This window comes from Elephantulus edwardii, unplaced genomic scaffold (assembly GCF_000299155.1).
Source record: "Elephantulus edwardii isolate Elephantulus edwardi_28Jun2011 unplaced genomic scaffold, EleEdw1.0 scaffold00032, whole genome shotgun sequence".
In the NCBI taxonomy this organism is placed as follows: domain Eukaryota; kingdom Metazoa; phylum Chordata; class Mammalia; order Macroscelidea; family Macroscelididae; genus Elephantulus; species Elephantulus edwardii.
Window position 1 is genome coordinate 5,114,763 of NW_006399782.1, and position 11,290 is coordinate 5,126,052.

At 44.0% G+C, this 11,290-nt stretch overlaps 1 protein-coding gene across 1 annotated transcript in view; it reads left to right on the forward strand.

Moving 5' to 3' along the window:
• Positions 1-11,290, forward strand: part of ITGB5 (integrin, beta 5) — a 198,740-nt gene that overhangs the window by 63,223 nt on the left and 124,227 nt on the right. The window contains exon 5 of the mRNA XM_006884212.1: positions 4,753-4,921. Coding sequence (XP_006884274.1) covers positions 4,753-4,921 — 169 coding nt within the window. The remainder of the gene's footprint in view (positions 1-4,752; positions 4,922-11,290) is intronic.

Here is an 11,290-nt window from a genome sequence, read left to right on the forward strand (position 1 = left end):
GTTGGGTCACCTTTCTTTGGAATGGGAACAAATATAGATCTCTTCCAGTCAGTTGGCCAAGTGGTTGTTCTCCAGATTTCTTGGCACAACTTGGTTAGCACATCCAGGGCAGCATCTGTTAGCTGAAATATATCAACTGGTATATCATCTATTCTGGGGGCCTATTTTTTGCTATTTCCTTCAAAGCAGCTTGAATTTCTTCCTTCATCGCCATAGGCTCTTGCTCAAATGTTAAATTCTTCTGTATCTGCCAATTCTTTTTGATACAATGACTCAGTGTATTCCTTCCATCTTCTTTTAATACTTCCTGGATCATTTAATATTCTACCTAAAGCTTCCTTGATTATAGCAACTCGAGGTTTTAATTTGTTCTTCAGTTCCTTGAGCTTAAGAAATGCTGAATGAGTTCAGTCCTTTTGATTTTCTGACTCTAGCTCCTTGCACATTTCATTGTAATATTTTGCTTTGTTATCCCGTGCTGCCTTTTGGAATCTTCTGTCCAGCTCTTTAGTATCTTGAATTCTTCCTTGTGCTTTGGCTTCTCTACACTCCAGTGCAATCTTCAGAATTTCTTCTGACATCCATTTTGGTCTTTTCTTCCTCCTCTGTCTTTGTAATGACTGTTTGCACTCTTCCTGGATAATACATTTGGCATCCTTCCACAACTCACCTGGTCTTCACTCATTAGTGTTCAAAGCCTCAATAAAAATAGATAATTAAAAAAAATAGATAATTCTGTCTTCTTACCTGCAGACCTGATGTTACAGTTTTAACTATATCATCGTCTTATGCATGGCGGAGAGTGGTTGGTAAACTTCTGTGCCTTTTCCTCAGGCCAGTGGCTAGGATTTTTGTGTATCTAATGTTAGTGACAAACCTTCTTCTAGCGATAAGTGTGGCACAGGCCTGAGTCTTGTGGTTGCCTCATTAGGCTCATGCATCGGTGCTTAGGCTCACTGTCAGGAACTGTCCCCTAGCTGCTCTTTGACATGGAGTTTCTGTTTACTTTTCCCTCTTCTCTTGAGTTTATCTACTTGTGAAATGGTTCCTTCTTCATTTTTGGTACTGAGATTTCCCTTCTCAGCTTTTAGCTTTGGCTACTATAAAAGGAATAGGGGTGACATAGGAACAGCAGAGTCTGACCTCTGTTAACATCACAAAAAGCAGCATTCCCCATCAGCAACAAATCCATTCCTATAAGGTCAGACATGCCCTTCAGGCTCCAGTACCTACTAAATCCATCACCAAATGTCCTGCTCTACTACTGGGTCTGGAATCTGTTGCAATGACCACACATCTCATAGAACCAAACTCACAGGTTTGGGTCTTACTAGGGAAGTTTACAGGTTACAGTTCAGGTTAGTAACAGGATACAGTTCCTCAAGTGTGCTTGTAGACCCTCTGACCTTCAGCCTCATGACTTAAGTCATTGTTACAAAGCTTTTTTAGTCTTTCTGACTATGACATCCCTCTTCAGCCCTCTAGCAAACTTAGGTGGGGGCCCTTGACTCAGGCTTCACCAAAGGGATGTACGTGTCCTTTATTCTCTGTTGCATCTTACTTGTTGGTCATGATGCTTCATTCTTTGTTGCTAAACTTGCTCAATTTAAACTTGGTGAGATGGCAAAATTCCGTCCCAATTCCACTGTCAGCCAGTTATATATACCATACCTCATGTTCTTACCCAGGCATATGGTGAAAGTCAAAGCCAATGGCTAAGAAAACCATTTTGAACAATAAACCCACTACAATACAGCTGCATATTATACAATTGTTGTGTTGTTGTTAAGTGCCGTCGAGTCGTAGATGACTCATAGCGACCCTATAAACAAAAGACCAGAGCACTGTTCATAGAGTTTCCGGGGGCAAGCCATTTCAGAAGTGGATATCACTCCTGCTTCCAAGCTTGTTTTAATCGGGAGCACCATCAAACACTGTCCACCGTGGGTAACCATTATCGCGTTTGGTACATCAGTGTCACAGTGTTCAGCATCACAGCAACCACAAGTTACCTCTGTACAGCAATGCACAGACCAGTGCTTTACCATACTTATACAATCCAAAAAGAATATATAGCCTTTTTGTATGTCTAGAGTTAGGGGAGCTCTTTCCATGTCAGCTCAATCCACAAAACTGTCCTGAAGTATAGAATTGTTTCCTGATTTGCCTAGATCTAGTGTGTATGAATTGGACTCACTTTTCATACAGGCACATCTCTCCAATTCCTGCTGTTGTTTGGTGTTGTGTAGCCAGTTTTGACTCATATGATCCTTTGTACAAGTAGAACATAACACTGCCTGGTCCTGCATGGTCACTGCTGTGCCCGAGGCCCTGTGACAGTCCATCTCCTTAGGGTCCTCTTCATTTTCACTGACCCTCTCCTTTAGCAAACTTGATGTCCTTCCTGGTCCTTTAGGCATTGTATGTTTCCTTTTTTTCATCTTCTTGGTTAATAATTCCAAACTTAGTACCTTTTTCTACATGACCCTACACTAGAGCCCCAGAAGCATAGACACAGCCCTTAGCTTGATGGTGGGAAGGTCCCCTGCACAAGATCCTATGATATATGGCTCTGTAGGCTCTCATTCAGCTCTCCAGGTGTTTAAGTTCTATAACAGGCAACCTCTTATCTCAGAAACTGTCGAGACATTCACAGGATCTACATGACAGAGTTGTTTCCCTCCTGGTAAGAAATGCTGCTTACCAGAAATGATGGTTAGTTATAATACATGTTCTGTAATGAAGACTCCTCTCTGGCAAACACGTTTTCTTGTCCCCCACTTACTTGATTCTCTGCCCTCAAAAGATAGCAGCTTACTGCTGTTTGCATGAACAAAAAGGAAAAGGTATAAAAAGGAGAAGAACCACATCATTCTTTAACTGAGCTCCTCAGTTTTTCTGGTTTTCCCATTAAACAGGAACTATCTTGTTCCTCCCCTCCCTTTCCTCGACCACCCCAACCAGCTGTGACATGAAATGCACACCTGAAGCCCTAAATCATGAAGCAGAACAGCACAGAGCATGTAGGGGCTTGGAGGAAGAAAGAGAAGGGCGTGAGAACTTGTGAGTGTGTATTCCCTTCGGGGTCTGTACATTGGTCAGATAGCTACAGATGAAGCTCAGCTCCTCCTCCGCCTGGAAATGTGATGTCCGTGACTGTGCTGTTTGTAACAGAAGGAGATGGCCGTGAAAAGAGTGGGTGGCCCAAGGTCTTGGTTTAAAAGAAAAAGATCTGTCTTGGCACAGGTGTGGATGAAGATTTTGAAAATGAGGAGGGCGTGAAACAGAGAGGCATGTGGGGGGGCGGGGGGGGGGGAAACGGAGCCTCTATCCCCTGTCCAGAGAGTGCCGTGGGGATTAGGGAAGGAAGTAGCGTTGATAATGTCAGAGCTGCTTGGCTTGTGAATCAGTAGGCAGCAACTCTCTGTTGTGCTGTTGTGACTACAGAAAGTGAGACAGAGACTCTAGGCTCGCCTCATTCCCTGTCCCCCCCAGATGGAAAGATCCCTTTGAAAACTAGAGCTTGCCTCTGGCAGGGAGGAGAGAGCCTGCCCCGACCTGCACTGATGCTGCTCCTGGGCAGCAATTTGGCAGGGTCCTCCACGCAGTTGCTAAGCCTGTTTCCCGTCCCGTGCAAATAGCTTGAATTGGATTATAAATCTTTTCTCTTGTGCCTCTTGGTGTGCATTTTTATCTTTTGTCGGCAAATTGGCTTCCTTAGCTACAGACTCTGCAGTCTGCCCCAGCCTGCCTCCCAGCCTCGTCCTGGCCTGTTCTCACATTGCTCTGCTCCCACAGGGCTCTAGCATGTGTGTCTCTCTCTGGCCGGACACTTTTGTTTCTCCTCCTTTCTCTGGCGAACCAGACATGAAACAATGTGAGACCTCCCTTTATATTTTATTAGCTCCATAATAGCACCAAACTATTGGAGTCAAACTCCCAGAACTGTAATTGGGACTTAACTTCGCCCCTGGGCTGGGGCCATTTGAGAACCTCTCTGCAGACCCACGGGAGCCCTCGTGGTTCAATGGTTAAGCACCCAACTACTGACTGTAAGTTCTGCTAACAGAATAAACTCAACAGAACAAAGACAACATAACTATACTTAACTGCCACTCAGTTGATTCCCATTCATGGCGACCCTGTAGGATAAAGTAGAACTTCCCTGTGGGATTTCCAAGGTTGTAAATTGTTAGGGAAGCAGACTGCCTCACTTTTCACCTGTGGAGCAGGTAGTAGTAGACTTGAACCACCAACCTTTCAGTCAACAGCCTAATGCTCAATCTACTATGCCACAATGCCATTGTCATTTGGAGAGGAGAAGTTATGGCATTTATATTTGTCTCCCATAACATCTGTCGCAGGGAGATATAGTAGGTACTAGGAGACTCAGTCTGACAAACTTTGGACATGTTGCAAGGAGGGACCAGTCCTTGGAGAGGGATGTCATGCTTGGGAGGGTGGAGGGACGGCACAGGAGAGGAAACCCTCAATGAGATGCATTGGTTCATTACTGAGGTAATGGAGGTAGGTGTGTCAGAGACAGTAAGGTTGGCACATGATAGAGCAGAGTTTAGGGCTGTTGTACATGAGTCACAAGCGATGTAATGGCCCATAACAACAACAGGTGACAACAACAACCTGTTGGGTAGTAGGTGCCTTTCAAGGCATTCAGCAGCTCCATCAGGTGCTTGGTTATTTACAGTTTAGGGGCGATGGTGTAAAGTTAACTTTTCTCTTCTTTCTCTTCAGTTACAAGTTGTTTCCAAACTGTGTCCCATCCTTTGGGTTCCGCCATCTGCTGCCTCTCACAGACAGAGTCGACAGCTTCAACGAGGAAGTTAGGAAACAGAGAGTGTCCCGGAACCGAGATGCTCCCGAAGGAGGCTTCGATGCAATTCTTCAGGCTGCTGTGTGCAAGGTAACTTTCCATTCTGGCCCGGTCGGTCCCTAGGTGAGGAGGTCAAGGTATAGAACCCATGTGGTCTTACCACTTCCTTCGGGAGGTGGCAGATTTAGATCCGCCCCAGCTCGTGGCTCTCGTCCACTCTTACATCAGAGGGTGAGCTCAGTGGAACCTTGGGAAATCTACAGCAATCAAGTTGGCTGGGATTGGGCTTGTGTGTGTGTCTGTCTCGGGGTGGGGCGATGTGCAATGGGATATTGTCTTTGCCAGAAGACAGCTGTTCTGTGTTTATACATTTGGCACTTTTTTTACCACTTGTCAGGGGAAGAAAAATAAATGTTAAGCTATAAGTGTAGACTCTCACAGAGCTTTATGACCTGATTATGGTAAAACTTAAAGATACTGTCAGCAATGCTCTATGGGGGAAACCCAATGAAAATGAGAATCCCATGTTGTCTTGGACTGTATTCCTGTCTGTTTTTCTTCTGCTTGTCTGTGACATGTGGATCCAGAGGGAGGACATAGACTTACTCAGGAATGAACTCATGCTTTGAAGAGTTCCAGTATCAGCAACAGTCATAAATGAAAGGGTGGTACTAACTTTGTTTTAAAAAGAATTTGCTACAGTTAAAATAATCCAGTAACAACAACAAAATAAAAACCACTGTTGAATTCACTACTTTAACACACTGAAAACTTTATCCTTTTAGTCTTTGTGTTTAGTGGTTAGCCTTTTTTCATGGTTGTCATCATTAAGAAATATCAAGAAAATGTAATTGGTGTTGCTTGCTTGAAAATTTAGGAAGTTCAGTACTCGGGGTGCTAGAGTGTTTGGTAAAGGAGAACAGTGGGGTTAAGGAGGTTAGACTTCATTTTGGAGAACCTGCAATTCTGCAGTTGCTGTTCATTTACTAAGTGATAAACACTGAATGGCCCACTTACAGAATTCTCAACCTTAGGGAGTTTGCATTCTGTGTGTCACAGACTCTCTTCCTCTTCACACACTCCTTGGCAGGATAAGAGAGCCACCATTGTCTTTTCTGAAAGACAAAACCCAGAATGGTAGACAGGGATAAAGGACAGGAGAAATGTAAAGAAAAACAGCACTCTCTCATGCCACCCTCTTCCTGGACTTCCTGCTGCCACTGCTTGGGCCCCTTCCAAGAGGAAGGTGGTGGTGGCCCCCTGGCCAAGAAGACTGCAGTGTGACTGCTGGCCAGAACTGAATAGGTAGACTTGGAGATTACTAATGCTTTTTAGCAGCCCAAGAAAGCCAGCCAGAACAAAGTTACAAGTGTCACTTCACAACATAGACAGTTGGTAAATTTGCTTCAGGAAATTAAAAAAAAAAAATAGATCCTGATACTACATTGTGAAATTATCTTCTCAGACATCCAACCAAGTTCATCTGCTTCGCCGGCAACAGAGAGTGTAGGGAAGAACTAGGATTCCCTTCGTTTTGTGAATTTCTTTTTGGGGGGGGAGAGGGAAAGAGAAGAGGGAATTATTAGTAAAGGCTTTGGAGAGACACTAATTGCAGGCTGTGGTAATGTCCAGTTATATGAGTTTTATTTAAAAAGACAAATATGCCTTGTTTGACACAATTGAACACATTAACGCCCTGATCTTTGAGAGGCCATTCAGTCCAGCTTTGTGTCTGCAGACCCATCCTAAGCCATCCAGTGCAATGAAAATATCCTCCTTTGAAGACAAGATTTCAAAACCTGACCAAGTCAGTAGAGATGCTAGCAGGTTCTTGGACTCACTGCCTTCATCATGATATGTGAATTATTGTTGGCTACAAGCGTGTTTCAGCCTCATTGTAGCTGGTGATGTTTTCTCTTATTACTCACCCCAGCCTTTTTACAACAGGGATTACCTGCAAAGTTAATCATTGCCTAGAATTCTGAAGTTTATGAGCCAGCAGCTTCTCTCTTTACCATTTTCTTTCCTCTGTGCTGTCAGTTTATGTTTGGGTATAAAGCGAACAATTAGTTTCTCACATGAAATCTCCTGTTTGTATCATGAAGTTGGCACAGACCTGGACAGTGTTCTGTGCTATTCTCCATAAGGTCATCATGAGAGGAGCCATCTCAGTGGTAACAGCAGCAAGTTTATACCAGAAGCCATCTTTCCCACTCCACTTCAGCGCTACTTAAAATAGCAAAAAATTGGAAGTCGATATGGTCTGCCTTTTGATAAAAGATCATACAACAGTCCTACTGTTAATAGCTATTTAATGATTTGAGAAAGTACTTAAGATAAATGAAGAAAAGGGGAGAGAAACAAGTTATAAAACATCATGGACAGTCTGATCTAGTTTTTCAAACAAACAGGAAAAAGAAAGAAAAGTAGAAAGGGCTTAGAAGAAAATTGAAAAGAAATAAACCACAGTGATGTTAGTGGTTGTCTCACGTGATGGGATTATACACAATTTTTCTTCTTTACTATATTAAAAATATATTTGTCTAAATTTCTATAATGAATATGCATGGGGTTTTTTTATTGTGGAAAATTTCAAATATACAAAAGTGGAAAAAGCAAAATTAAGCCCCACATACCTGTCATCTTTATCCATTACCAAGCGATGACCAATCCTCAATTGCCCTGTCCCCCAGTATTTAAAGCAAACCCCAGATATCACTTGTAATGATTTCACTAGCAATTAAGTTTTTAATGGGGTGGGGTTCCAGGTCATAAGCATTTCTTTAGGGAGCCCTGGTGGTTTAGTGGCAAGAAGCTGTGTTGCATCCCAAAGGAACTCAATTCTAGGCTACCAGCTGCTCTGTGCGAGAAGGATGGGCAGTCTCTTCCCATTTTTTTTTCTGAAAACCTGTGCAAAGGTCAGATCTGTGGGTCAATTTGACTCTACAGTACACAACAACAACAACAAGAATACATTTCTTTATTAGGTTTTCTGTCGCTTTCTGATTTTCCCAGCTTACAGGGCTTTCCATTTAGAACTCATCCTGCTAATGAACGTAACAGAGTGAGAAGTCCTGGAATTGCCTGGAGTTGGTTACAAGTCTCCTAAGAGCTGGCATTTGGCCATGTGTACTGGGCTTCTCTGACCCTTTGCCCTTGGAGACAGAGCTCATACTGATAGTAGTGTCATTTCACAGCCAGAGTGAACTCTTTGTTCTGGTTCTGTTCTCATTCTGGTTTGCCTGGGACACATTGTAAAATATCAGCTTCTGAGATCTAAGAGTGTGGGGGCCGGTTCACATGACTAACTTCATATCCTACCTCTGTGGCCTTCTCTGTGCATTTTGGAAAGCTGTTCTCTTCATAAAATAACCCCTGCCTGTTCTTATTTAGAATCTGGATACACCCCAGCTTCCAGTGGAAGTTTTTGAGTTTGTTGTCCCCCAGCACGGCACACAGCCATGAGAGGCAGCTTAATAGCATCCAAAGCTAGATGATGGCTGTGTCATCAACATAGTTATTATTCCAGTGCAGTGTACTGCTGCTGCCTTTAATTTCTTGTCTCTGCCCAAGAATTTAGTATTGAACCTGTTTATACTTTTCCTTGGTTAGACTAATGGTTTGTCCCATTACCACTTTTATTGCTCTCCTAGGACTTTCTAGAAGCTGATTCTAAGTTCTTCATTCCAAAGTGTTACAGGTGGAAGTGTGGATGAATGGTTTAGACTGGAACTAGAACTGTGTTTTTCCAAAACAGGGAGTGCCCTTGGCCTAACGAAGCAGAAGGGAAGGAGTTGGCCGGAGCTCTGTGTTTAAACTTTCCAGTCATCCCTGTATTGATTTTTGTGGCTTTTAGGTAAAAGATGGTGCTTTGTACATTTGACCTTGCCTGGATGCATTCTGGCTCCCTGGGATTCTACAGGCTGCTTTCTCTGGTCATCAAGAAGATAAGATCTATCCAGCTCAGTAAAGGGAACTCTGGTGGTGTAGTTGGTAGGGAGTTGCACTGCTAAGCTAGAGATGTTACCGCTCTGCCAGTTCAAATCCACCAGACTCACTGAGGGAGAAAGATGGGCACTCTCCTTGTGTGTGATTTACAAAACTTCTGAAAACTAATCAGAGAGTCAGCTATGCGTCACTTACAACTTGATGACTGTGAGAGAGGGAGAACTCAGTACATTGCCTTTTTGGCCTTAGCTTCTTAGGGAGCTCTGATGGCCTAGTGGTGAGAAGCTGTGCTGCAATCCCAAAGGCATGTGGTCTGAGGCCACCAACTACTCCACAGGAGAAAGATGGGTGATTTCCTTCTGCCAGAGGGTCTGTTGACCCAGCTATGGGTCTATTTTGACACGACAATACACAACAGCAACAACAGGCAGACTTAGATCTTTTTTAATCCTGTTGTTGTTGTATACCGCCTCACACAATTTGAGCATCTTGTTAGGAGAAACTATTTCCTAGAGAGAGACAGCATGCTTGGAAAGGTGGAGAGTGAGTGAATGAATGGAAGACCCTCGCTAAGATGGATTTACACAGTGACTGTAGAAATAGGTCAAGTGTGTCAGAGATGGCAAAGATGGCACAGGACAGGACAAGGCCACTATAGGACATAATCAACTCGACAACAACAACATTTATCTGAAAGGAGTGCTGCTGGCTTAGTGGTAAAGTGTTCTGCGGCCAACCCCAAAATAATACAGTTCTCATCTGTCAGCTGCACCGTGGGAGAAAGATGGGCACTGGTCTTCTTTGTGAAACCCCATAGAGGGTCAGCAATAGATCGTTTCTGATTCAATGACACATAACAACAATAACAACATGTCTAGGAAATGAATATATTTCTCTCTTGACATTTCCCCCTTGTCCTTTCTCTAGGCCAAGACTACACTGCTTTCAGATTGGTATTCAGACTTTCTGGTGGGAAATAGACAATGTATTTAATTAAGTAGTCAGGGTCATGGAGCTATATAGCAGACTAGAGATGTTGCTGTTATGTGCTGTCAAGTCGCTTGTGACTCATAGCAACCCTGTACAACAGCTCTAAACCCTGGTCTGTCTTGAGCCAATTTCATTGTCTCCGGCACAACTACCCTCTCTCCCCCCAGTCACTGAGTCAGTCCATCTCACTTGTGGTCTTCCTTTTTTTCACTGTCATTCCACCCTTTGAAGCATGTTGGCCTTCTCTAAGGACCAGATTTGCATTATCTCTGATAAAATAATCCTAGAATGTGCTAATGATGGCTGTACCCATTTTGCAGTTGAGAGAACAGTGTGATTCAAAAGGGATAGAAGTAGGATTTGAAGCAGATCTGGCTGATTCCGAAGCCCAGGTCCTTTCCCTTAGCCTGTGTCTGGTCACTTTGGGAAGGGGCCACACTGCGGGGTAATGTAAGGAACATTGAATGGAGGGTCACATTGGCCTTATTCAAGCTCTGCTGCTGTGCTGCTGACTGCCTCTGTGGGGGCCACTGGTCTGATTATGCTTTTGGCTCTGCTGGTTTAGGCCAGAGTCCCAGGCCCTGCAGGGGTGGCTGTGGACACTGTGAAGGGTGGCAAATTCTCCAGATCCTAGACTGAGAGACAGCTGTGAGAGGCTCCCCTGTGCCCTTTCCTCTCCCCAGCTTCCTGCAGAAATGATCTGATTCTTTTTGACTTGCTACTTGATTTCTTTTAAACCTCAGACATTTGACATTTTTTTTCCCCTAAGGGGGTTGGAGAAACTTAGGAAATTCCACGAGGAGTAGGGGTTACCTGTCCCAGAATGAGAGAGCAGCTTCTGCCAGCAGAGCGCACTTCTGGTGGATGGGCCTGTTCTGTTAGCCCTCCTGTTTCTAGATCTTTGCCAGACACTAAAAGGTATTTGACTGGCCCAGTGGCCCAGCACGGGCTGGAAGTTTGTGTGTGCAGGTCCATAGACTGATGCTCATACAAGGTTTTGTTTGAAGCTGTAAGCATTCTCCTTGACTTTCTGTTGACCTCTGGAGGATGTTTGAACTTCATGACTTCATCATTTTCTTTTTCTCCTGTCTGCCTGGGAACTCTGCTGTGGGCTCTGTGGCCCTGCTAACTGCTGCTCTTTCTGAAACAGGAGGTGGGAACTGATGATAGTGCAGTGAGATTAACAAGGTGCACCTTTCTTGTTTGTTTCTTTTTGTCCGCTGGTTTAAACCAGTTACGCATGCGCTATTCTCCACCTATTTAAGAAGGTGCCTGCACATGCTGCCTGCTCACATGACTGATGGCTTATAGGGAATCATCCCAGGGCCCTGTCAGGAGGCCCCTTAGAAGGCTGAGTAGTTATTTCCAGGTCTGGTAATTAATGCCAGGTTTTCATTTCAAGTTGCCCTCATTAGTTGCTGTTGAGTTGTCCCTGACTCAGGGCGACCCTGATGTACAACAGAATGAACCCTTGACCAGCCCTGCACTGTCCTCTGATTAGTGACAATCTTTTTTTTTTTT